The following is a 27,980-nucleotide window of genomic DNA, read 5'->3' as shown; positions in this document are numbered from 1 at the left end:
GCTCGTGGCGCGTGCGCGAGCCTCGCGAGCGAACGTGCGCGTACCCGGCGTCCGAGGCGGTGGGTAACTGGAAGTTGGTGAAGCGCGGTTCGAGGTGACTTGGGGGAAAAGCACGCGTCGAAAGGATGATTCCGGGAGCCCTTCTAATAGCGGAAAGGCCGTGGCGACCGCCGCGAGCGTTTCTCGGACCCGGCTGTGCAGGGGCTCCGGGAGGCCTCTTGCGTCGGGCGGCAGGGGTTCGGCCTGCGAGTTGGGGGAGGGGACGGGGTGGAGCCTGAGCCTGGGGGGCCCGCGGCGGCTGTCCTGTCCCCCCCGCCCCCGACCCGGAGCTCTCGCAGCTCGAAACCCGGGACGAATCATCCCCTTTGACTGTGGCCCTGAAAAGACTGGGTTGTAAAAGGAAATCGTGAAGTTGAGTAGTCTCAGAATACCTCTCATTTGCTGCCGGCTGCAAAGTTCCTTATATAAAAAAACATCAGCTCTGCGATTATAACTGTGATGTCCGGGCTTGAAGAACTAGCCCTACCACCTTCGAGAGGTCCAGCCCATGCTGCTGTCTCCCCTATGAAGGGAGACCTTTAATGGCACTATAATCTTCATATTTTTTACCTGAAGGGAAAACTTAAAATCAAGTTCAGATAGCCCCTGACCATCACTATTATTGTGAAGGTAGTTTGTAGCCGCCATCTGTAAATACCCAAAGAGTGGTAATACAGGGACCTTCTGAAAACTTTTTGTGAAAGTAATATGTGGACAAGATCTAAAAATCAAATGATACAGAAGAGTTCATAATGAAAATTCCTGCCTTATCGTTTTGCATTCCCGGTCTTTTTCCCCGGAGACAACATTTAACCAAGAATAATAATCTCTTGACCCCCATCTCTTCTTGATACAAAGATTTGATTTTTTAAATTTCTTCTGTCTTAACCGTTCATTACAAGTTTTTACTAAAAGTCATGGTTATTGTGTAATGTATAAATATTATGAAACTAGCTTGGACATTTTTTTTCATGAATTTCTAGCTGAATTTAATTTAGACATCTGTTTTTGGTGAAGTGATTAGAATTGTGAACACTGTCTTATGGGTCAACTTCAAGCGTGATTATGATTTCACTTTAGGGCATGTGGGATTTAGAAAGGAGCAGTGAAAATTATGAAATTGCGAATGCTGCCTTGGATATTAAATCCATTGCACTAAACATGAGCTGTGTGATCTGTGTAGAGATCAAAGCTATAATTTGTTTTGTTTTTTACAGTGTGGTTTAATAAGAGATTTAATTTACCTCAAATGGCATTTCTCCATTATGCTTGAGAGCAATGGATAATGCTCCGTAGCTCTGAGGGTTTGATTGTGTGTGTGTGTTTTCCTCCCATAGGCGATTATTTCCAGTCAGAGAAGGAAGCCAGTGCCTGGCCTTCTTAACCAGCTTTCTACCTGCCATGATCAAGTGCTTGTCAGTTGAAGTACAAGCCAGATTGCGTTCTGGTTTGGCTATATGCTCCTTAGGCCAGTGTGTTGAGGAACTTGCCCTCAATAGCATTGATGCTGAAGCAAAATGTGTGGCTGTCAGGGTGAATATGGAGACTTTCCAAGTTCAAGTGATAGACAATGGATTTGGGATGGGGAGGGATGATATAGACAAGGTGGGAAATCGTTATTTCACTAGTAAATGCAACTCGCTACAGGACTTGGAGAATCCCAGGTTTTATGGTTTCCGAGGGGAGGCCTTGGCAAGTATAGCTGACATGGCCAGTGCTGTGGAAATTTCATCCAAGAAAAACAAGACAATGAAAACTTTTGTGAAACTGTTTCAGAATGGAAAAGCCCTGAAAACTTGTGAAGCTGACCTGACTAGACCAAGTGCCGGGACAACAGTAACAGTATATAATCTATTTTACCAGTTACCTGTAAGGAGGAAATGCATGGATCCTAGACTGGAGTTTGAGAAGGTCAGGCAGAGGATAGAAGCTCTTTCGCTCATGCACCCTTCCATTTCTTTCTCTTTGAGGAATGATGTTTCTGGTTCCATGGTTCTTCAACTTCCTAAAACCAAAGACATATGTTCCCGATTTTGTCAAATTTATGGACTGGGTAAGTCCCAAAAATTAAGAGAAATAAAATTTAAATACAAGGAGTTTGAGCTCAGCGGCTATATCAGCTCTGAAGCACATTACAATAAGAATATGCAATTTTTGTTTGTGAACAAAAGACTGGTTTTAAGGACAAAGTTGCATAAATTCATTGACTTTTTATTGAGGAAAGAAAGTATTATATGCAAGCCAAAGAATGGTTCTGCCACTAGACAAATGAATTCAAGTCCTCGGCATCGGTCTAACCCAGAACTCCATGGGATATATGTAATCAATGTGCAGTGTCAGTTCTGTGAATATGATGTGTGCCTGGAGCCAGCAAAAACGCTGATTGAATTTCAGAACTGGGATACTATTTTGGTTTGCATTCAGGAAGGAGTGAAAATGTTTTTAAAGAAAGAAAAACTATTTGTGGAATTATCAGGTGAGGACATTAAAGAATTTAGTGAAGATAATGATTTTAGTTTATTTAGTGCTACTCTTCAGAAGCACGTGTCTTCTGATGAGAAGGGTGACCAGGTCAGTTTCCAAGAAGCATGTAATAGTATTTTGGATTCCTATGAAATGTTGAATTTTCAATCAAAAGCTGTGAAAAGAAAAGCTACTGTAGAAAACAGAAGAAACACACAGAATTCTAGAGATTCAGAAGCTACCAGAAAAAACACAAATGATTCATTCTTGTACATTTGTGAATCAGATGGCCCAGGCCATGGTAAAGTGACAGAGTCATCTTTACAAAACAAAGATAGCTCTTGCTCAGAATCAAGGATCTTGCAACAACAGACAGCTGAAGCATCAGAATGGGGAGAAAATGGGAAACATAAAAAACTTTGCTTAGAACGTAACTCTTCAGAAAGTCCATGTGGAACCAGTTCAGAAATGTTTGTAAACCCTTTTCAGACATCATACTGCTTTGAGAAGAATAGAGAAGATCTAGAAATACAGAAAGCAAGTGCTATTGTTAATGGCATGGCTGCCAGTATCCTGAAAAATAATGGAGTTCAGAATCAATTAGAGAGATTTAAAGACGCTACCAAAATGGGATCCCAACCTCTGCCTTTTGAGACAACGTTATTGAGAGTACGTGGTGCTCAGAGAGAGGAAGAGAAAGAAAAACAACCTAGTAATTGTGGAAGAGTAAACATTTTTAGTTATGGACAAGTTAAATTATGCTCCACTGGCTTTATAACTCATGTGGTACAAAATGAGCAAACTAAATCAACTGAAAGAGAACATTTACTTAAAAACTGTATTCAACCTGGTCCCGTGAGTGCCAGAGAAACATTTGTAAACAGAGCATGCCATTCAGCTGAGACTCCAAACATCGAAGATCCAACCAGCACTTTAAGTAGAGACTTTGCTCAACTGTCTGACAAGAAATTGCGCAGAACAAATACAAGTTATGGGCTAGAGAACAAACCTATAGCAACTTGTGAAAACATTGCTGTTTCTCAGGAAGGTACTAAAGAATCACACATGGATTGCTTATTACTTGACACATCCTCTTCCCCTTGGTGTAGATATGTTTCAAATGGCAGTAAGAAAATAGATAAATTGATTGGTTTCTCCAAACCCATAACCCGTAAGAAGCTAAGCTTAAGGTCACAACTGGGATCTTTAGAGAAGTTTAAGAGGCAATATGGGAAGGTTAAAAGTCCTCTGAATACAGAGGTGGAAGAAAATAATAATTCTGAAATCTCTACCAATCTCGGTCCTCAAGTTGAATCTGACATTCCGTGGAAAGAGAAGAATCACTTAGACAACTCAGGCATTTGTAAAATCACTGCTATGAAACATAATGATTCAAATAATAATTGTCTGCCAGTAAGTCACATCTTTTACTCAAAGAAGTTTCCATTCTCTAGTGAAGAAGATTGTTTGGAACAACAGACTCCTTGCTTAAGAGAAAGTCCTGTAACTCTAAAGGAATTATCTGATTTTAACAGAAAACCTTTGGATGCCAAGCAGTCTCCCAAATCTTTAGCCTCTAAATTATCCAGAATGAAAGGTTCTGAAAGAGAGACTCAAGCATTGGAAATGATGAGTCATTTTAATGAACTTCCACAATCAGATTCTAGTAGGAAAGACCATGACTTGTGCAGTGGGTTAATCCTGGATTCTTGCAAGTTATTTAAAAATGAGTATAAAAAAACAGACAGTGGCATCATTCCAGAGTTGGACTCTGTCACACAGGATAATCCCTTCAATAAAGATAGTAAAACATACTCTAACAACAACACAACAGGGAACTCCGTGATACCAGAAACTCCTTTGGTATTACCCCATAGTCATTCTAAAGTCATCAGTGAAGATACGGATGTTCTTATAGCTTCAGACCCACAGACAGGAAGTCCTGACTCTCCCAGTAAAATGTTAATGAGTCACATAGAAGATGGCACAGCTGACAGAAAAGGAACTGGTTTTCAGAGTGAAGAATCTATAGCAAGAACTTGTTCTGAAAATGAAGAGTCAAACACATGTTCTTTGGATTGGCAGCAGCATTTTGATGTAGCCCTGGGAAGAATGGTTTACATCAACAAAATAACTGGACTGAGTACATTCATTGCTCCTACTGAGGATGTTCAGACTGCTTGTACTAAAGACCTGACAACTGTAGCTGTGGATGTCCTCCTTGAGAATGGTAAGTATATATATATATAGTGCTATATACTATACTATAGTATAGTATACTATATATATATATATATATATATATATATATATATATATATAGTGCTCACTGGCATGGAATGCTTTTGAAGGTGGTAATAATGGCCAAAGAGTAAGATAATCATTGTCCAAAGAGATTATCTCAGCTGATAGATCATATTCAAGTTTAATTATAAAACATGTGTTTTATGGTATATAAAGATTCTCTAGGTCCAATACTATTTACATCTAGAAATACAATGAAAGACATAATAGAATGGAAGTGTTCGTATATGGATGTGTGGATGTGTAGGAGGGTGAGACCATTTTTCATGAAAATGGCACTATTAATAGTTGAGAAGATCCACAGTGCTTCCCTAGCCTCCTTTCTTCTCTCTCCCAAACATAAAACTCTCCTAGAAATTTGTCTTTAAAGATACCTGCAATGCCAGTGTGATATTTTTCTGGAAGTTGCTCTCTGCAGCTCTCAGGTGAAAAACCAGAATGATCCTGTAATCATCCTGGGTTTCCCCAGAAGTCTGTGGCTCAGTACAGTATTATATTTTTGAACTGTTTTTGTGCTTTTAGAAAAAAGGACTTGACCATAAATTTTTTGGAATGTAGGTTAAGTGTGTATTTTCCCAACTATACTTTTCAGACATGGTTTATTATAATACATATGCTAATCCATTTGATCTGTTTATGCTATAAGTAGCCGTTATTCAGGAAGACAGTAATGTGGCTTTGAAATCATACCACAAGGCTACATCAGAGCCTAGATTGGGACTCTTGAGTTCTCATGTCTCAGTCAACATTAAAAGTGACATTGTTTTGGCAGTGTGTTGAGAGCCAGATGTTGGGAGATGGTAAAACTGATTTCCATCTGGCTATAATCTTGGTTTCGCATCAGGAGGATAAACATTAAATGTGCATCCATATTAAAAGTCTTGAATGTTGCAAAAGAATGTAAACTGTATGAATGTAATTGTAAATTGACTTGTAATGCTCCTTAGCATGAATATCTCTAGTAGGAGGCTCTGATTTATCTAAGGTTAAATAAGGCCTTTATTTTTCAGTGGTTTCCAGTTTTTTCCTCATGAAAAAATAATCACTGTAGTAACTTTCAAAGTTTTAAGTAGGAGAACTGTCTTTCAGCACTGCTCCTGAGACTCTCAGGTGGCTCTTAAAGACATACGTGATTTTCAGTTGACGTAGTTTTATGTCCTGTTTTATACTGACTGCTTATCGGAAGTAAACCGAAAGCACTGGCACCTCATCTTCCTGAAATGCAACTGCTTTTAAATGGAAACAAAAAAGGCCGCGATTACATTAACCTGAGATGGTTGCTGCTGAACCAAAGCGGGAACGTCAGCTGCTGCACACAACATGAACATCTGCTTCCGTTGAGCCGATCTAGATATTTAAAACACTTCAACCTATTTAACTTTCTGCATTAGCAAGTCTTGTAGCAAGTCTCTGAAGTGTCCTGTTAACTCAATTCCATAAGAAAAATGAAAATAAAAAAGTATGTTGGGTATAGAAACGAGTCTCACGGAAAGATGGCTCCCCCATTCACACTGCATGTCACACCTTCTGTAAAGGGCTAACGTGCGGTAGGGCGTTGGGACACTGCTGAACCATACAGAAAAACGTTACTTAGGATGAATTGTTAAGAGGCAAATTAAATTGTACACAAGAGAGTATCTATACAGGTAATTTTAAGGAGTGGTGTAAGTCTCCAAGCCTTGGCAGTTTTTTTCTTTAAAATGCCTTTAATTCTGGGGTGCCTGGGTGGCTCAGTCAGTTAAGCATCTCACCTGGGCTCAGGTCATGATCTCACTGTTCTTGAGTTCCAGCCCCCGGTGGGGCTCTGTGCTGACAGCTCAGAGCCTGGAGCCTGCTTCCGATTCAGTGTTTCTATCTCTGCCCCTCCCCGGCTCGTGCTCTGTCTCTCTCTGCCTCTCAAAAATAATATATAAAAACATAAAAAAAATTTTTTTTGAAGGAAGAAACATTAATTAAAAAAAATTAAAATGCCTCTAATTCTGTCCTTTCTATTACCAATAACACAACCTAATTTCACCTTACCCTTTCATTTTATTCTGAATTCATCTCTCCAGTTCTTGTCCAATGGATTTATTGTTTTGAAATAATAGTTCCATCATGTTTTGGCCCCTATTCAAAAACTGTCAAATGCAGGCGGTGTTTCTAAAACTCAATCATCCTTCAGAGAGGACGGCAGAATTTAGGCCAGATACTACTGGACTTTGGAGTTTATTTTTTAAATGTATGTTTTTTTTATTTTTGAGAGAGAGAGAGAGAGAGAGAGAGAGCAGAGAGGGATAGAGAGAGAGAAGAGGAGAGAATCCCAGGCAGGCTCCATGCTATCAGCACCGAGCCCGATGTGGGGCTTGAACTCACAAACCGTGAGATCACAACCTGAGCTGAAATCAAAAGTCTGATGCCTTACTGACTGAGCCACCCAGGCACCCCTGGACTTTGAAGTTTAAATTGAGAACTTTTCATTCATTTATCTGTTCATGTATTCATTCATTTATTGTTCACACTGCTAGGTTGCAGATTCACTGGCTTGGCTTTCAGGAGTTCACAATCAATTAGGGAAGACAGCTATGTAAACGTAATATCAGATAAATGTTATAATAGCAACACATTTTGAGTATAAGAGACATAAACCTGGGGACTCGTGAAGGTTGAACCAAGTAGTGAAGGCTAACAATTAAGTACCAGTATATGTCAAATACCAGCTATATCAACCACGACACTTGACATTTTGGACTCATAACTCTTTGTCGTAGGGTTCATCCTATACATGTAGAATATTTGGCAGTCCCTAGCCTCTATCTCTGCTAGATACCAGTAGCACCCTTTACCCAGGTTGTGACAACCACATGTTGCCAAATGTCTCTCATACAAAACTGTGCCCATTGAGAATCAGTGATCTGTTTTAGTGCTCATTCTGTCTGGTATATATGGATAACGGAACTAAGCATTAATGTAGTTTCCTAAATTAGCAGCATAACTCATTAAAGAACTCTGACTCTCAATCTCGTGCTTAGTAGTCTGCCTCAGGTCTCAACTCCATTTGTGCAGAAAGATTTTAATGTAACTTGATTTTTTAATAATTTATATTTTCAGTTCAAATGTCTAGGTTTTCTTTTTTACATTTAGGATCTCAGTACAAGTGTCATCCTTTTAGAAGCGACCTTGTTCTTCCCTTCCTTCCTAGAGCTCGGGAAGAGAGGACTGTGATGAGACAGAATAACAGAGGTAGGGGCAAAAACAGAGGTTGCCGGGACATCTAGTACATACTGTACCACCTAACTAAAAAAATTTTTTTAAAAAGCAGGGTTGTGTTATTAAGCTTGATCAGGGCCAGCTGTGCCTTCCTGGAACCAGTAATTCCCCACGGTCCTATTTAACAGCAGAACTAAGTAATTCAGTGCATGCATTTAGATCAGAAATTACTTTTCCAGACTTGAAGTCAATACTGGGTGGTTATGCACAGTCTGTGGTGTCTTGTGATTGAGAGAATATCTCTTATTTTTAAAGATTGGAGTTGCACTCCGTATTGTAGTAGTTTTATGTAAGCAAAATCCTTATTTTCAAAAAAAAGCTACAGATTCTTTGTTTCTAAAAATAGGTAAGGTATATTTTTATCTAAAGGAAGTGAGACTACTAATTTGAACCAGTTTCTTTTGGATTTGTATTCTGAAATATCTCTTGAAAATAGTTTGGAGAAAAAGCTATAATGCCAAAAGATACAGTCATCAACTCTAACTTAAAAAGTAACAGATCAGAACAATTTAGAGATCCAGCAAACACTAAACTTTTGTAGAATATTGGGACAATATGTCTGATCTTTGATCTTGCCGCTGCACCACAGCAAACGGGAGTGCCACTCACCTTTTTTTCTGCGGCTCTTGATGCCAACTCAATCTGTTTCCTTTTGCCTTAGATGCTGTGGATGATACTGTTGGTAGAGAATCACTTCAGTCTTTGTTCTCAGAGTGGGAAAATCCAGTATTTGCCCGTTATCCAGAGGTGGGTCTGTAGCAAATTTTCTTTGCTTGTTATTTTAAAATTTGTACTTCATTTAAGCTGGATATGAGCATGAATGGCTATATTAATTTTTAATTACAAGCGGAAAGTGGGCATGTTTCCAAATAATTTATTTGGAAATACTATTTAATATAGAGAGGAGAAATCAGAATCCATAGAATTTGGGAGCTCAGACATTCTGGATTAAACATGTGTAGTCAGTGTGTGATGAGTTGAATGTGTTTACCACTCTTAGAAACCCTATCTTGCAGCTTTGGCAGGGTATTTAGGGTGGTGATAATTAAAACAAAACAAAACAAAACAAAAAGCACTGTTACATCATCAGATAAAACAGCGAGTCTTCTACTGGAGGAACAATTCATCATTGGACGTGAGTGTATGTGTTCTCAGTGGGTTATCACAGAAGGTACTTTGTGTGTTGTGATAAAGGTGTAGAATAAATGAGCACTTGATTACTGATTTTTCAGTTAAGATGTGTTTAAGGACTTGATCATGGAACATAAACGAATTGTTATTCTGAAACAACATTGGTTTTTGTTAGTAATTTTGTTTATACCCCAAAATTATTATTTAAGACTAATAATTCACAGAGCTTTTTGAATTTCTCTAAGGTCCCTGAATTCAACCCACTTCTAATAGGTTCTGTGGAAATGATAAAGCAGTTTGGGATCTTTGGTAAAACAGTTCTGCACATATAAAGAATTAAAAATTTAAATGATGTTTGTGCTGCTTTCTAGGTTGCTGTTGATGTAAGCAGTGGCCAGGCCAAAAGCCTTGCGGTTAAAATTCACAATGTCTTATATCCTTATCGTTTCACCAAAGAAATGATTCATTCAATGCAGGTAAGAGATTGACTTTGAAATCTCATAAAAATATATATAAGACCTAAGCTGGACTAACTCTTGTGAAATTGGATTTATTTAATGATCTAGACCCCCTTGGTCAAGGCACATGTGTTTTTTTAAATCTTACTAGAACTTTTATTATCAGAAGAAAAAGCAGGGACCAATTTTAATTACAAAGGAAAAAATGTCTTCAGTAGTGTGAGCAGGTTGGAGGGATGAATTAAGGATTGAGGCTCACAGTTTCAAGGATTATATATTGACTTTATATTTTGACAATAATTTATAAATCAACTAAATCCTGTACAGACATTGTCCTTAAATGTACAACAGTGCCCCTTTGTAAATGACCCTCTATTGTGTGAGGCGACAAATGACATGGCTTAGGAGACTCCAGATTGAGGAGCAGTCTTAACAAAAGGGACCCCTTGTCTCATCTGCTTTGCTAGTTTGCCCTCTCCCTACACCACTCAGGCTGTCTTCATCTCCTTATTTTCAGTATGGAAACAAATTAGGAGGTTAGATAGATCTAGGCAAACCCCTCACATGGCACTGACCTGGTACCAGAGCAAAGCAAGCTCTTGATCACCCGAAGTGGGGCATGAGCTCACCTGATGTGGGACTCGAAGTCACGAACCGTGAGATCATGACCTGAGCTGAAGTCAGATGCTTAATGACTGAGCTGCTTAGGCGCTGAAACAACAGTTTTAGTTAAACAATAGGGACCGAGGCAGGGAAGTGCAATGAGAACCTTGTCTGTACCTGGACAGAGAGGAGTCCCCAAGGGTTAAAGCTCCTGGTGGCTATTAACTTACTACTTTTAAGGGATTAGACCCTCTGAAATGGTTTTCCTTACCTTTGCAAAATGCAAAATTTATTTCAGCCCCATTTGTTAGCAGTCTCTGGTCATGAGTAGGGGAGGAGCAGAGAGAGAGGGAAACACAGAATCTGAAGCAGGCCCCAGGCTCTGGGCTGACAGCACAGAGCCCCACGCAGGGCTCGACCTCACGAGTCATGAGATCATGACCTGAGCCGAAGTCGGATACTTAACCGACCAAGCCACTCGGGCACCCCAAGCCACTCAGGCGCCTCTGGTCATAGTTACCTATGAGTAAGAGTCCTGTCGGGAGAATCTCAGGTGTGCTCTGTAGAGTTTTGTTGCTTGCGTGTCCTTTTTAGAATCCTTAGCCTGTAGTCTCCTTCCTTTTATGCCTTCTGATAGCTCTGCTTATTTTTTTAATCCTTCCTTACCATAGTCTTAGATATGAAGATTGTAATGCAAATTACTTAATTAAGTGCAGTTTTATCTCTTTGTATACAGATGAGGCTTTGTTAACTTTTATTTAGTGTTGTACCACTTATTTGAATATATGGCAGGTTCTGCAGCAAGTGGATAACAAGTTTATTGCCTGTTTAATGAGCACCAAGACTGAAGAGAATGGTGAGGCAGGTAAGAATGGAGTTTAGCCTTGATTAATAACCAGCTGGTCTCCTAATAGCCTCCTTTTAAGTTTTTTTTTTAGTGTTTATTTATTTTGAGAGAGAGCATGTGTGTGTGCAAGCGTAAGCAGGGGAGGGGCAGAGAGGGAGAGAATCCCAAGCTAACAGCACAGAGCCCAGTGTGGGGCTGGAACTCACAACCATGAGATCATGACCTGAGCCGAAATCAAGAGTGGGACGCTTAACCGACTGAAACACGCAAGCACTTCTTAAGATATTTTTAATATATAATATAGTTGCAATGATTTGGACAGATTAAAGCCAATTGGGAAAACCAATCTAAATTTATATGAAAGAACATTGTTTTTTTGTTTTGTTTTTTGTTTTTGAGGGGGGGGTCACAAGTGAGTGATGGCCAGACGGAGAGGGGGTGGAGAGAGAGAGAGACTATCCCATGAGGGGCAGAGAGAGAAAGAGAAAAGCTGGGCTCACCCAGAGTGGGGCTCATGCTCACCTGAAGCGGGGCTCAAGCTCATCCGAATAAGCGGGGCTCGTGCTCACCCAAAGTGGGGCTTGTGCTCACCCAAAGCAGAGCTCACCTGAAGTAGGGCATGAACTCACCTGATGTGAGACTAGAACTCAGGAACCGTGAAGTTACGACCTGAGCCGAAGTCAGATGCTTAAGGACTGAGCTACCCAGGCATTGAAACAACAGTTTTAATGTGCATTAGTTTTGTATACATATACAGAGACATATGTATGTAAGATACATTTCAAACTATTAATAGTTGCCTTTGGAGTGACAATGAGAGTGGGCAAAGGGGAAATTTCATCTTTTATTCTTTAAAATATGTTATATTGTTTGACTTTTTGATGTTTCACATATTCCCTTTGTAATAATAGAAAGTTCATATAATGAACCCTGCTTAAGTTTATCAAGAATTCCATACAATATCTCGGTGACCTACTTTAATAAAGCAATAATAGTTTGTAAACAATAACATTAACTCATCCAACAAGCATTGATTGACTGCCTGTTGCATGCCAGAGACTGTACTAGGCCCTAGCCCATAATGGTGGCAAAAAATTCACATGTAAGAGGAAGAGATAAGGACATAAACGTTAAAGTTTTAATTCTAGCTAACATTACGGGAGAAACAAGATGCTGTAAGAAACTGTACAGAGAGATTTGAATTAGGGAGGTCTGGAAAGGGTTTTTTTTGGTAAAGTGAGGATGAGTGTGAGCATTTAACTAAGTAAAGAAGGGAGGGAGGAGTATTCTGGGCTGAGGGAATGACATACACAATTTGTGTTTCCTCTCCTTGAGTGAGGACAAGTACAGCTGGAGTGAGAGTGCAGAGATGAGGCCAGAGAAGTAGGTCAAAGCCAGATCTTAAGTGCCAGTTACAAGCTTTGTATTTGTCCCGACACCAATTGGAAACAACGGGAAGCTTTCTGTTTTCTTTTTTTATTGTTTTTACAGTGGCACATGTCACATTCCATTTGTACTTTGAAAATATTGCTCTGGTTGCAGTGTGGAGAATGGATTGGGGGTGGGGTGGAGTCCCAGTACCTGCAAAAAGATTGGTAGGAAGGATATTTCAGTATCTAAAAATGATAGTTGGTGAAGCCTAGCGAGTGCATTGGGAGGATATGTAGGAGAGAAAGTCAGCAGGGTTTAGTGATGCATTGGCGATGGGAAGGGAGATCAAAGATGACTCCTGATTTTCTGACCTCTGTAACTGAGTGGATGATGTTCCCGGACCAGGTGACAGAGATCACAAGGAGAGCCTTAGAAATCTGTGACATGGAAGAGAAGGACTGAAGGAGGGTGAGGGTGAAAGAAGACTTGTTTTTGTTTTTGCTTTTTTTCCAATCGGAAGACTCTTGAGCACATTTATGAGGCATGCGTGATAGTGCAGGTGGGTGAGAGCCCTGAGCACCAGTGGAGGGTTTGGGCCCAGACCAGTAGACCTGCAGGCGAATGCTTCTAAAGTTTGAAAGCAGCTTATTCTCTTTGTATTTCAAAATATTCCCTTTTACCTTGCTTACATTGTAGATTTATTTAGTAAATGTCATAATAGGTCAGAATTGTCATAAATATGGATTCAGTGAAAGTCAAATTCTAGTAGTTTGTTTTGGAAAAATGAATAGATTTTTTTTCTAAGGTTTTGATGACCTAGAATTCTTTGTTGTTTAATACCAAAATCTCTACTAATGGCACCTAGGATGGGGTTACTAAGAAAATCTAAAGAAGAGAAAATACATTACAGTACTGTACTGGTCTTTTTTAATGTTTTATTTATTTTTGAGACAGAGACAGAGCATGAGTGGGGAGGGGCAGAGAGAGAGGGAGACACAGAATCTGAAGCAAGTGCCAAGCTCCGAGCTGTCAGCACAGAGCCCGACGCGGGGCTCGAACTCACGAACTGTGAGATCATGACCTGAGGTGAAGTTGGACTCTTAACCAACAGAGTCACCCAAGCATCCCAGTACTGTACTGTATTTATCGAAAAAAATGTACACATAAGTGGACCTGTGCCATTCACACCCATGTCGTTCAATAGTCAACTTTAGTCAGATGCCACCAGAGAGTACTCTTAGATAAATACATTTTTTAAATAAAAATGTAAGTGCTTTTACTGTCACTCATTAGTACTAAAAGCAACCTGTTCCTATAATCGACTTATTTTAATATGTGCACATAATTTTGTAATTGACAAATATATTACTGTTTTAAAACATTTTTTTTTTTTTAAGTAGGCTTCACACTGAGCACAGCACCCAACACAGGGCTTGAACTCATGACCCTGAAATCAAAGCCTGAGCTGAGATCAGCCGGACACTTAGAGAACTGAGCCCCCCAGGAGCCCCTATTACTGTTTTTAAATTAAGGTGAAATTAATGCCATATATTGGCATTTTGTATTGCATGTTTCCACCTATGATAAAATACAGTTGTTCAGTTATGATACCCCAAAGAAAAGGATTCGTTCATTTATTCTGTAAATATTTGAGTACCTATTATGTGCCTGGTACCATTATATATGCTGGGAGTACAACAGATAAAATTCCTTGACCTTGACACCTGGGTGGCTCAGTCGGTTGAACGTCCAACTCTTGATTTCAGCTTAGGTCATGATTCCAGGGTTGTGGGCTTGAGCCCTGCATTGGGCTCCACACTGAGCATGGCACCTGCTTAAGATTCTCCCTCTCTCTCTCTGTCTCTCTCTTTGTCTCTCTGTCTTCTGCCCCTCTCCCCTGCTCATACTCTCTCTCTAAAATAAAGAAATAAATGAAAATAAATAAAGGGAAAAAAGAATCCCTTGCCCTTATGGAACTTCTATTGTGTTAGAATATCAAAAATACAGCTTCTGATGTGATTAAATTACTTTCATATCTTCTGCTTCATTCAAGGAATAGAAAATGTTGTGAGCCCTATGTAGACTATGAATCATTCTGCCACCATCACATACAGGATTGATTTCTTAGGGTTCCTGACTCTTGGTATTCACACTGACTCCAATTTCAAGTTTGAGGTTACTCCCTCACAATTTATTATTTATTCCATTGTTTTGCCCAATACAGGATGTTCAGTATTCATCACAACCAGCTGCAACTCCTCCTATCCTCAAAGGAATTTAAAATTCAATATTTTGGGGCCTATTCCTGTGGTTGAACATACTGTCAGAAAAATTAGTTCCTTTTTTTTCCTGAAGTCTTAAGCTCTCATGCCATGAATTTGATGGTGTCATAAAAACATTATATCCTTTAGTAGAAATGGAAAAAACAGGTATTATCTATTTTGATCAAATTCAGGAGGAGAGCTTTTATTTCAAAACAACTGATAGCAATAGACCTCAACGTTTGGACTAAATTAATAAAATGACAAGATAAAAAGATGTACTAATGTAATTGAGAATCAGTCCTCCTGTCAACGAGAAAGGGATTTCCCTGTAGGTTTGGTTTTTTGGGTCAGGACATTCTGCCTTCTTTCTTGTACTTGAGAGTCCAAAGCCTTTCTACTCAAATGCGTGGTCTGTAAATAGCATCAGTTGGGAGTTTGTTAAAATTGCAGAATCTCGTGTGTCATCTGTAACCTACTGAATCAGAATCTGCACTTTAATAAGATCCACAGGCGACCTGTATGCCCATCAAAGTTTGAGAAACCTGGGTCTAAAACAAGGCAAGCTGTGGCTGTGGGTCAAATCCAACCATCACCTGCTTTTGTGCACCCAGGGAGATAAGAATGGTTTTTATAGTTCTAAATGATTGAAAAAGCAAAAGAAGAATATTATTTCTTGACACATTAAAATTATATGAAATTAATATTTCAGTATCCATAAATAAAGTTTTATTGGAACACAGCTACAATGTTCACGTACTGTCTATGGCTGCTTTGGTTCAAAAGGAACAGTGAGTAGTTGTGACAAACTATATGTCCTAAAAAGCCTAAAATATTTCCTATCTGGCCCTTCACAGAAAAATTTGCTGACCTCTGATCTAAAGTAGACTAGATCTGGGGTACCTGGGTGGCTCAGTTGGTTAAGCACCCGACCTCGGCTGAGGCCATGATCTCTCCATTCCCGAGTTGAGCCCTGCGTTGGGCTCTGTGCTGACAGTTGGGAGCCTGGACTCTGTTTCAGATTCTGTGTCTCTCTCTCTCTCTCTCTCTGCCCCTACCCCACTTGTACTTTGTCTCTCTCTCTCAAAAATAAATACATATTAAAAAAAGAAAAACTTATTTTAAATGGACTGCATCTGGCCCGCACCTTTTTAATATGTAAATGGTTGGTGAGAAAAGTTTAAATTGGCCAGGAGCAGCCTGTCTTTAAAAAAAATTCTAATTACACTTAAATTTAAAATACATAATTATTATATAATGTAAATCAACAAATTGAATTTATATGTTTGGTTATGTTTCTTAAAGTGAATCACATCTGTCATTTATTAAAAGTGTACTCTCTGGAAATAAAAAGTGTACTAGAATTACATTCTCTGTGGGCTCCAGAGTAGCTTGCAAATCAAAGTCAGCTGATTTTGATAATGTGTTTAAGGCCCTTCATTGTATCAACCTGAATTAATAAAGCAAAATCAGTATTTAAACATTAGGAATATAGGGCTTTAACCTTGTTTTGTAAATGAAATACCAATGTATTCAAAAGTTTCTCATTAGGGATAAATTTATAGTTTTCCCCATAATTTCAATTTTTTAAGAAATGAAAGATACATACTAAGTATGTATGTCTTTCTTATGCTTATGTCATTAGCTAGTTTGAATTAACCTTTTTTTCCCTCCACACAACATGATTATTTTAATCTTGATCTGAGAATTTGATACTCCAGTAATCCTTGCTCGTGTTCTAGGTGGAAACCTGCTAGTCTTAGTGGATCAGCATGCCGCCCATGAGCGTGTCCGTTTAGAGCAGCTGATTGTTGGTAAGGATCTGTTTGGAACTAGAAAATATGTGAAACTGCCCTGCACAATTAGTGTACTGAAAGAGTTTTTCTAACTGTGGCTGTCATGAGGAAAGATGAATTGTATGTTTAAAAAAAGTAATCTGAAGCCTTCTGGTTTGGCTTCTTGTTTAACTGAAAGAATATAGTGATTCACTTTACGGATTCAAATTTGGTGGTCTTACATGGTCAAAGACATATTTGCCATACATTTGTCATCAACCCTAAGGGTTGGGTACCTAAGGATTAGGCTACTTTATCGTGACATCCATCACAAAGATACGCCCCTCTGTGTGCCCATATGATCTTGGTATACCTTCTTCACAGTTTGTCAGGCAGAGACCACCACCAACTCAGAAGGCCCAATATATTGTTTGTACTTTAAAATTTGTTTGGGAATAGGTGGTATGAGTTCAAGTCTGAAAGGTACAAAATGGAATATGATCAAGTCTCCTTTTTACCCTTGTTCCCCATCCCACCTAGTTTCTCTCCCCAGAGACAACCAGTATCACTAATTTGTTATATGTTTTTCCAAAGCCAATATGTGTTTTTTGCTGTGCAGCGTTGGTGGTATAGTGGTGAGCATAGCTGCCTTCCAAAGCCAATATGTGCTTTTTAATCTTTGCTACGCTCTTTTCTTATCATGAGGCAGTGTTCTCCAAGTGGTAAAATCCCAGGAAAATCTTTACCCCTGTGGTCAAATAGTGGAAAACTATGTCAGAGAGGTAGGTGAGGACCTAAGGAGATAGTTCATGGGCTAGAATGGCAATGATATTACTTCCATGTTCACTTTTCCGTATGAAATGAAGACCTAATTGTTGAGAAAGATATGGTAAAAGCAGTGTTAGAAAAACTGGCTATAGGCTTGAGACCATTCATTTGAGAACAGTACTGACAAATTCTCTTCAGAGACTGGGAAACCTTTCTGAAGGAATGGGAAACTTTCTTGAACCACAGGATTGTATAGTAAACCAATTTTATTTCTTAAGTAATCAACATTATTCACCCCATTATTAAAATCACATTTATTGACTATCTACAGGAACATTGCATTGTTCATTTGAATGTAAGACTGAAGTCTTTTACATCTTACTTTGGAAATACTGCTGAAATGAATAAATGGTCTGGATACTTACTCGTTTGACTATAATAATGGAAACTCAAAGCCTAAACCGGTTTGAACACACTGCTGAGCACAATAATAGTTAACATGGCTGTGCCTTCTCATGCTCTTTTTGAAGTCTAGAAGACTTCATTTCCTACTCTGAACCCGTTCGTTTCTTTTCCAATAGATTCCTATGAGAAGCAACAGCCCCAAGGCTCTGGTCGGAAAAAATTACTGTCTTCCATTGTAAGCCCTCCACTAGAGATAACAGTGACAGAAGAACAAAGCAGACTCTTACGGTTAGTACTACCATGAGGACGTGATATCTATAGTATAAACTCTCACAGTAATTCTGCGCAGTACAGGCATACCCGTTGTTCCTTTTTTCAGATGAGACCCTGAGGCCAAGAGAGGTTACATGACTTGTTCAAGGTCATAACAACTCTTGAATGGTGTAGCAGGCTTTCAGATGCGGGTCTTCTGACTTCAAATGCTGTTCTTTCCACTATATCACAGCTGTTGAGTATAGGATAGAGTTTCCTTGATAATTTTTTCCAGCAGTTGGCTTAGAATCCTCTTACCATTTCTTGGAAAAGTCCGTGTTTATGCTGTGCTGTTTCTGAAAGCAAAGTTACTGCGGTAATTGCTTCCATTCTGCTTTGCCTCGGTGCATTCTAGATTCTTAGTTTTCATTACCATAATCATACTGGGAAGAAAGTAAAACACTGGGCCGCAAGGAAGGGGCAAATCATATGGTGAGTCATAAGATAGGACGTTTTCCCACTTTTGGGTGGCACAAATTATTGGAAATAAAGAATTGTCTCTGAATTCATGTCAGGTTTGGGAATATGCTACTGCCAATAAATCTTTTTCCCTGGGGCATGATGTGTAGTAGAGGCAGATCCATTTATTTACATCCAGTTAATCAGGACTTCTCAGTTCCTAGGGCTGTAAATTACCTCCCTGCTTTAATGCTGATTCAAAACATTCTCAGCCCTTCTATTTGTGCCAAACTCCTTGAAGTGCCAGCAGTGAGAAGTTAGCAGTTCCTCGGTGAAGAATAAAAACTTAGGAACAAGACTTAGAAACAAATTGATTCTCTTAATGGAAAAGAGAAAAAAAATGAAAGTTACTGTAATTCAAACAGGAAATTTGATAATAAAATCCTAAACAAATGTATGAGAAAAGCAGTACAATTTTTAAAATTTGTGGCATCTTGTGAGAAACCCTCCAGTGCTTGGGACTGGTGCTGAAATGCGAATGAAGTAATAGTTTTGTAATTGAGGCTCTCTCTTTAGGTGCTACCACAAAAATCTGGAAGATCTGGGCCTTGAAATTATATTTCCAGACAATAGTGATTCTCTGGTCCTTGTAGGAAAAGTACCACTCTGTTTTGTACAAAGAGAAGCCAATGAACTTCGAAGAGGAAGATCTCCTGTGACCAAGAGTATTGTGGAGGTAAGACTGCTTCAGATGTTGAGGAAATTGCTAACTGAGGGTAACCTCCTGTTTTCTTTAGAAATTCTGTGTTCATCTTTCATCCAGCAAGTATCAATACCTGCTGTGTACCAGGTGCTAGAAATTAAAAGATGAATTAGCTCAAGGTGAAGAAGGACATCTAAATAATTACAAATACAATGAAATTTGGCCAGTTAGAGGGATGTTCAAAGTGCTATGGAAATACAAAATGATTACTATGCCCAGGGGGATGGAGTTCAAGGAAACTGTCACAGAAAAGCTAATTTTTGCCTTAGGAAAAATCTGGTAGAACAGTAGGAGCCTGCCGAGTGCAGAAGAGAGAAGAAGGGCGTTCTAGACAGAACAACAGGTATCAGAGACTTGGAGCAGATCCTGTGTTTAGGGAACTACCAGTATATATGGCTCGAATTAAGATATATACGTAGTGGTGAGCTCGATGAGGCTAGATAGGTCATCAATACAAAGTCATAAAGGAATTTAGCATATTCTGCTGAGTAGTTTTCATTTCACCCTCTACATTTGTGTTTTGGTAAACGTCTGGAAAACTGCTTTTGGGATATGACATTGGAGGTGTTGAAGAGAACTAGAACTTCTTTACTTATGTGTTTTGCTTTTTTTTTTTTTTAACGACAGTTTATTTTGTCTTTGTTGCCTTTTCTTTGCTCCTTTCTGTTTTTCTATTAGAGTTTTCTTTATTTCTCCTTGTTTTCCTCTGCTAGTGTAGAAGTTACATATTCCATGGTCACCTGGATGGCTCAGCCGGTTAAGCATCCAACTTCGGCTTAGGTCATGATCTCATGGCTTTGTGAGTTCGAGCCCTGCATCGGGCTCTGTGCTGACAGCTCAGAGCCTGGAGCCTGCTTTGGATTCTGTGTCTCTCTCTCTCACTGCCCCTTCCCCACTCGTGTTCTGTCTCTGTCTCTCAAAAATGAATAAATGTTAAAAAAAATTTTCTTTAAGTTGTTACATATTCCATTTGTATTACTTCAGATTAGCCTTGAATTTTAGCCTTTACAAAGTTTAAGGTAATTTGCTTCTCTATTCTCTTCCTAAACTGTACAAAAGCCTTACAACCCTTTATCTTCCAGCATTCCCCTCCCATCTTCCATGTTGTTGCTCAGTATTTTAACTTGACCTTTTTTTTTTTAATTTTTTGTTTTAATGTTTATTTTTAAGAGAGAGAGAGACAGAGTGTGGGCAGGGGAGGGGCAGAGAGAGAGGGAGACACAGAATCCAAAGCAGGCTCCAGGCTCTGAGCTTCAGCACAGAGCCTAACGCGGGGCTCGAACTCACGGACCACAAGATCATGACCTGAACCTAAGTTGGACTGAGCCACCCAGGCACTCCAACTCGACCTGTTTTAATCTCCCTGGTAGTCATTAATTTTATAGAGTCAATGTTTATTTAGATTAATGAAAATATTTACCAGTGTCTTTGTTCAGTGTTGCTCCTTTCATCCGATTATTCATTCTGTGTTCAGCTTTCTTTTTGCTGAAAGCTTTTAAATATTCTTTTATTAAGAGCCCGTAAATGATAAACCATCTTTGAAAATGTCTTTATTTTGCCTTCACAATTGCATGATTGTCGAGCTAAGCAGGGAATTTCCACATTGTCAGTCATCCCTCAGTGTTTTGAGAACTTTGACGTTCTCTATGCCATTGAAGTCCATTGTCAATGTAGTTATCATTACTTTGTAGGTAATCTGATTTTCTCTCTGGTGGCTTTTAAGATTTTCTCTGTCTTTGGTGTTCTGCAGTTTCCCTATGATGTATCTTTGTTTTCATTTCCTTCTTCAGATTCATCATGCTTCTTCCACTTGGAAAATGTACAGTTATTGTCACTTCAAGCACTGCTCTTCTGCCATTCTCTCTCGTTTCCTAGAAATCCTGTCAGATGTCTACTGGACCTACCTTTTTAACTTCTCTGTCGTATTTCCCATTGTTTTACCCCTTTGTGATACATTATCTTCCAGTGAGTTGAATTCTCTCTTCACCTACTGTTTAACCAGATGTTAACCTGATCCACTGAGCTTTTTATTTCCATGACTACATGTTTTACATCCAGAATATCGGTTAGGTTTTTTCTCATATCTGTCTGTTCTTTTTTTCATGGTGTCCTATTTAATTCATTGTGGTTTCTACTCCTTATTTATCTCTAACTCTTTCTGTTTGGAGCACAGGTAAATCCACATGAAGTAAGTCTACAATTTTCCCAGAAGTCTGAGTTACTTTAGTCATATCTAAAAACAAAAATTAGGGGTGCCTGGGTGGCGCAGTCCATTAAGCGTCCGACTTCAGCCAGGTCATGATCTCGCGGTCCGTGAGTTCGAACCTCGCGTCGGGCTCTGGGCTGATGGCTCAGAGCCTGGAGCCTGTTTCCGATTCTGTGTCTCCCTCTCTCTCTGCCCCTCCCCCGTTCATGCTCTGTCTCTCTCTGTCCCAAAAATAAATAAATGTTGAAAAAAAAATAAAATAAAAAAATAAAAATAAAAATTAGAAGATAGATTTAGTAGATAAATTGTATGCTACATTGATATGGGAAATGTTTGAGGCAGGGAGCACAGTTGAGAAGCTATTGATTGCACTGGTTCAAATAGGAAAGGATGAGGACCTAAGTCAACAGCATTGGGAATTGAAAGGAGAGACATATTTGAAACATAAGTTGGAAAGTAGAACTAAGAGGACTTGGTGAACAATAATAGAAAGTATAAAAGGGATTAAAGGAGAAAAGATAAGATAGGATTCTGAAGGTTCTAGCGTGGATGACTGGAAGGATGGTAATGCCATCAACAGAAAAAGGAAGTAGAGGAGGAGGGGTATACCTGCCTGGGAAGTTAGATTATGAGCCTGGGTTTAGATGCATTGAATGTGCCATCACATGGGGATGTCTAGTGGATAGGCAGGCTTACACATCTGTGCTTGGGAGAGAAACCTGGGCTGTATGTATGTTTGAGGTAGTTAATAGTATATATATTTTTATAACATCAGAAGCTGGAGAAGAGCCTAGAGGAAGTGTGACTGCCTAGGAAGAATATGAAGAATAAAAAGAGAGGAGAGCAAAGGGTGGAGTTGGTGGCACACCAGCATTCAGGGTGCATATATTTTGGCAGCGGTCTGGAAAGCTGCTGCTGAAAAGAAGAAACTGTAAAGGATGATTGAAAATATTTAGTCAGAGAGAGGAAGAAAATCAGGAAAAAGTAATATTACTAAAACCAATGAAAGTTTTAAGCAAGAAGGGAATGGTCAGCAATAGCCATCAAGCCTGAAAAGTTGGATCTGGCTATCATGAGGACGGTGTTCCATGGTGGCGTCTGCTCCTAGGGGCGCCCAACGCAGGTTGCTATGGGTCAGGGAGGGAGTGGAGGGAGAAGAGGTAGAGCTAAGTAGCCTGCTTTTTCAAGAGTTTTCAGAAGAAGAGAGAGAGGGTGAGAGCTAAAGGTGGTCTGCAGTGTGGGGCAGGACACGGGGTAGAAGAAAGATTTTGGTGTGTTTTCAGATGGGAGAGACTTAAGCATGTCTGTAGGCTAAGAGTGAGAAGACATTTGAGAGGGAAAGGCAGTTAATAGTGCCAGTGCTTGGACCATCATGAGTTTGGCCCTTCCAGAATTGCTCTCTGATCAGACAGCCTTTGCTTTGCTTTCAGCAGTGCTCTTTTTCCCAACACAGCCTTTTTTTCTCCAGGGCTCCTCCTCCAAACTGACTTAAATCCAAAAGATAAAATCTGTTAGAATCTTTTATTGTAATTCAATCCCTAAGTATTTAAGCAGAAAATTATAATAACAACTTTTCCCAAAGAGACTTCAAAGACTGCTGGTAAGGAGTTTACTTCAAATTGAAATACAGCTTATGGCTTCAGAAAATCTTGACTATGTTAAGTCACACTGCTCAGGAGAGATTTGTTAATTCTGGAAGAAGCTGGAACAGTTTTGGTATCTTGAAAAGGAGTAGCTACTTGGATCCTGACAGTTGAAAGATCACAAATATTTTCTATAAAGTTCTGTCCTTTAGCCTGATGAGTGTGCCTTTTTAATATTAAGTTATCTGGTATTAATTGAACCATTGAAATGTGACATGAACAGAGATACGATCTTTCTCCCCTTCACCAGGCTTAAAAAATGATGTGTCACAAGTCCCAGATGACCAAGCACAACAGAGAATGGCAAAGAGGTTAGGTTTGATCTCTGTCCACACTAAGCTTTTTAATGGGTCAGGTATTATGAAACATCTTTCTGTGTAGGTTTGTTTGGGAATGTATGCAGCTTTTAAAAAATATATGGTATCTACCACCCAGTGCTTGGTAACTGTGCTCATTTGTAAGCATGGTGGACTAGGGTGTCTTTGAGGAAAGGGGAGAATTTTCTGAGTCTGGTTTAACAAGAAGATCTACCATTCTGTAATCTTAGGAAGGTGATTTATACATAGCCAATTCTAGGAGTAAAAAAATCTTGGGTTTTCTTATAAAGAAATTATTAAATGTGCTGTATCTCAAAACAGTTTTTTTTAGCTCCAGAGGTTAAACAAATTGGTAGCATGAAAAATAGCGTCTGCTTTAAATTTCTCCAAAGTCCTTTTGTAAATATTAACATCTGCAGGGATAACTATTGAAAAGGCTACTTGAGGGACAGAAATATACTAGTGAGGAGAAACTCAACAAAATGCCCCCCAAAATAAGCTTTTCGAGCCCGAATGGAATTGTCAAAAAAAAAAAAATGCTGTGGGAACTAAAGTGACTACTTATGTTTACTATATATCTAAGCGAATGTCCCACTCAGTGCTCCATTGTGTTGATGATTGTTGTGTATTTATTCCGTTTGTGTGTAGCATTACACTTGCTCTGGCTAAGATCATAAATACACGCAGCCTCTTAGTGAAAAGCCTCCCTGAGAGTTAGACTCTGGAATCATCAAAGCTGCTCTCAGCAGTTACATAACTTCATGAGTTATGAGCTGTCTCTGGAGGAAGCTTCAGTAGCTAAATATATTCTCTCTTCAGTAGGAGTTCTATTAAATTGTCTTGGTATTTCATATTCAGAGTGCCTCACAACAAATAAATTATTTGCACCTAAGTGCTATATTGCTGGAACTCTCTCCTTTATGAGGTGTATTTTTTTTTAAATATTCCTTTATTTATTTTGAGAGAAAGAGAGAGAAGAGAGAGACAGAAGGAGGAGGAGGGGCTGAGAGAGAGGGGGAGAGAGAGAATCCCAAGCAGGCTTCATGCTGTCAGCGCTGAACCGGACACAGGGCTCAATCCCACCACCACAAGATCATGACCTGAGCCAAAATCAAGAGTCAGACACTCAACTGACTGAGCCACCCAGGCACCCCAGGAAGTGTATTTTTAAACTATAAAAGAAGAGTTACAACAATGGATTAATGCCTGTTTTCCTTTCTGTTTTGTAGGAATTTATTCGAGAACAAGTGGAGGTAAGCCTCTTATTTTGGGGTTTCACACAGAGGCACCACTCACAAAAGGCTCTATTGTCGCATTTCCTTTTCCCTTCATTTTCTTAATGAAGAATGTGTTTATGCATTAGCTACTCCAGACCACAGGAGGCATCCAAGGGACTTTGCCACTGACTGTCCAGAAGGTGTTGGCATCCCAAGCTTGCCACGGTAAGATTCAGCACACCAGATAATGAGTGCTTCTGTATGCTAAGCCCCGGCAGGAGTACAGAAGTTATGAAAGAGATAGAAGGCACATTTACTACTCACTTCTTGGAGGGTACAGTTTATTATTTATTTTTTAAAGTTTATTTATTTTGAGAGAGAGAGCGCGAGCTGTCAGTGTGGAGCCCGACATGGGGCTCAGTTTCACAAACCGTGAGATCATGACCTGATCCAAAATCAAGAGTCAGACGCTTGACTGACTCAGCCACCCAGGCGCCCCATGGAGGGTACAGTTTAGATCAAGAAACTGAATACACTAAGAGTGAACACTAAAAAATTGCTTTTACAAAGCAAAACACCAACACATACATTTGACCATAATTCAGACTGACACGGATGAGTGGAGAGGTAACTCATAGAGGAGATGCATTGTAAGTCAAGCCTTGAACAAACTGAGGGACATGGATTCATAGGATGGAAGAGAAGGTTTGCCACAAGGGGTAGAAATAGCCTATGCACAGATCGAAAGGCAGAAAGAAATTAGTTATATGAGGAGCAGCAAAGGATACCAAGAAATTAGGCTGGTAAGAAAGAATAGAAGCCTACAACAAAAATTTATAATTATTGTATAATTATTTGTTTCATGTTTGTCTCGCCTGTTGGACCCACTGGATCATAAGCCCCCTAAAGGCAGAGACCATCTGTCTCATTCACTGCCTGACATAGCTCCTGCTGCACAAAGTACATACTTACAAATATTTGTTGACCGAGTGAATTAATGTATCAATGTCTGCATAAAGGCAAGAAGATTATTATGGAAATAGAAAAAAGCAAATAAAATGGACATTGTGGGAAAAACAACAAGTAGAGATCTTTGTGATAGACTGGCTAAAAGATGATCTCGATTTTACAATCTGTAAGAAGTAAGCAAAATGTTGCCCTTGTCTCTTTGAGAAAAACTCTGAAAGCAGAATCCCAACAAGTGAAGGAATGCCTCCCCTAGGGATTAGAAAGACCATGAGTCCATAAGGAAGAGCTGAGACACAGGTGCATCATGAACCCTTAGATTCATCCACGTGTCGATAAGTGCCAATTTCAAGTAGTATTGGTCACATGAAAGAAGCCTAAGACACATTTTACTTTTCCCAGATATCTGGCACTGGCCCAGGGTCGGCACTGTTTTCCTACTATACACACCATAACCTTGTTTCTGTCTTTCGTGTAGGGGCCATCAAGTTTAATGATGGCCTGAGCCCGGAGGAGAGCTATCGCCTTATTGAAGCCCTGTCGTGGTGCCAGCTGCCATTCCAGTGTGCTCACGGGAGACCTTCTATGCTGCCGCTGGCTGACATAGACCACTTGGAGCAGGAAAAGCAGGTACAGTAATGACTAACAGGAGAAGAGGAGCAAGGTTTATCTTCTCTTTCTTCTCCCGCTCCTATCAGCCAAATGTAACCTGTCTTAATCCTTTCCAAAATACCCGAGTTTTGAAAAGTATGCATTGAAAGTTTATTTATATAAAATCTCACCACTTCATCTTCTAGCTCAAATTCATCATGGAGCTCAGGCTGCACTGTCAGATTACACACGTGATGCCTTTGTATTTTTTAAGCTTAACACATGTACGGACTGATGTATCCTGGACATCTGTTGCCTACTAGCTCTAGGTTTGATAGGATGTAGAAGGTCTCTCTGGGGCTACAGAAAGTTGGTAGAAACACAGCAAATTTACTGCTAACAAATACAACCTGAACAGCCAGTTTCTTGATGGTGACTTTGCTGGAAATGGTAGCCATTTCTAAGGATCTCTAGAGTTATGATTTGGGGATCATCCGGCAGGAAACCAAGCTTAGGAGATTTTCACATTATGGTTTGGCCTTGATTACTCAGCAGTCCAGGAACAATGATGTGGATAATGCAATAAAGACACAGAGTGGTTTAAATTAAAGACATTTTCTGTTCTTGTTATAATCTTAAATGAAACAGAACACAAAAGCATAATAGGAATGTCCGTGTTGCTGCTTTCCAAAATCTTTTCTTTTGCTTGCCTTTCCTTGTAAGGGCTATGAAGTCTTTACTTGCATGGAGTTTTCTGATGCATCCAATAGGCTTTACTCCGTTAAAATCTTACTGTTTCATAGGACAATGAAAACAAACTTATGTCCTCATTCCTGAAGAGATGGGAGTCTAGACTTAAAGTTGGCAGTCCCGCTTATCCTAAGGAAATCTCTAATCTTTTCTGAATCCAGAAATTAGAAATCAGAACAGATTGGAATAGCCGTAATTAGGAAATTATTATTTGGTACTTGGCTTTTCAAGCTGCATATGGGAGTTATTCTCTTTCTTCCCACAGATTAAACCCAATCTTGCTAAACTTCGCAAAATGGCCCAGGCCTGGCATCTCTTTGGAAAAGCGGAAAGATGTGAAACAGGGCAAAGCCAGAGGGCATCCATGCCTCCTTGTGAGCCACCGTGAGAACAGAATTATTGATCTGTAAGGAGCCAAAGGGATGCTAACTGCCTCTGAGCAGATAGCATGGGCTGTAGGTACCAGCAGAGTCTGAGGCCACCAGTGTCTCCAAGCAACGTGATCAGTCAGTCTTGAGCAGATGATCCCTCCAAACTAAAGACAGTTCATTCATCTGCAGCTGTGGACTCAGGAGGTTGCCCTATGATATCTACTTTTTATAACTTATATAAAGATAAAATTTAATGACTAATTGATTCATTTGTGGGTTTGGTTTTGTTTTGTTTTGGTGGCGGGAGGTGGGAGGAGGGGTTGCTTGGTTTTGGCTTTGCAATTTTTTCCAGCCTCATAGTTTGCATTGATGTAATTTACCTATGCTGAACTCCCTGGGATCCATTCTGCCTTCCTAGACAGCCCATAGCCCCGCTCCATTGGTCCCCTCCCACTCCCGTCTTCTTGATCTCTCACTGCTGCTGCTGTAATTTACATGCTAAATCTCAGACTTAAAGAGTTCTCTACACTCAATAAAAAATGTCCCCTGTAGTCTTCCATCAGGCCTATAGTTAGATTATTTTAGGGATTAAAAAACTATTGATAAAAGAGAAACAAGGACAGGGGCACCTGGTGGCTCAGCCGGTTAAGCGTCCAACTTCGGGTCAGGTCATGATCTCTCAGTTCGTGAGTTCGAGCCCCGAGTCGGGCTCTGCTGACAGCTCAGAGCCTGGAGCCTGCTTCGGATTCTGTGTCTCCCTCTCTCTCTGCC

General features: G+C 39.7%; 1 protein-coding gene across 7 annotated transcripts; it reads left to right on the top strand.

The window, feature by feature from the left end:
- Positions 1-15: 15 nt before the first annotated feature.
- On the top strand, positions 16-27,474 carry MLH3 (mutL homolog 3). 7 transcript variants are annotated; one of them, XM_047861912.1, is made up of 13 exons: positions 16-59; positions 1,377-4,732; positions 7,930-8,028; positions 8,717-8,802; positions 9,558-9,662; positions 11,040-11,112; positions 16,469-16,540; positions 17,851-17,962; positions 18,962-19,121; positions 24,544-24,567; positions 24,678-24,756; positions 25,976-26,127; positions 27,104-27,474. In XM_047861912.1, the coding sequence occupies exons 2-13, from the start codon at positions 1,441-1,443 to the stop codon at positions 27,224-27,226; spliced, it is 4,377 nt and encodes a 1,458-aa protein (XP_047717868.1). In that variant the 5' UTR covers positions 16-59; positions 1,377-1,440; the 3' UTR covers positions 27,227-27,474. The 7 variants fall into 7 exon arrangements, with proteins under 7 accessions (XP_047717868.1, XP_047717867.1, XP_047717871.1 ...); XM_047861911.1 differs by having other exon boundaries at positions 46-94; XM_047861916.1 differs by lacking the exon at positions 16-59 and having other exon boundaries at positions 4,683-4,732; positions 7,988-8,028.
- Positions 27,475-27,980: the final 506 nt, after the last annotated feature.

The sequence above is a fragment of the Prionailurus viverrinus genome, chromosome B3 (assembly GCF_022837055.1).
Source record: "Prionailurus viverrinus isolate Anna chromosome B3, UM_Priviv_1.0, whole genome shotgun sequence".
NCBI lineage: Eukaryota > Metazoa > Chordata > Mammalia > Carnivora > Felidae > Prionailurus > Prionailurus viverrinus.
The sequence above is the reverse complement of the archived record's forward strand: the minus strand, read 5'-3'. Positions and strand labels throughout refer to the sequence as shown.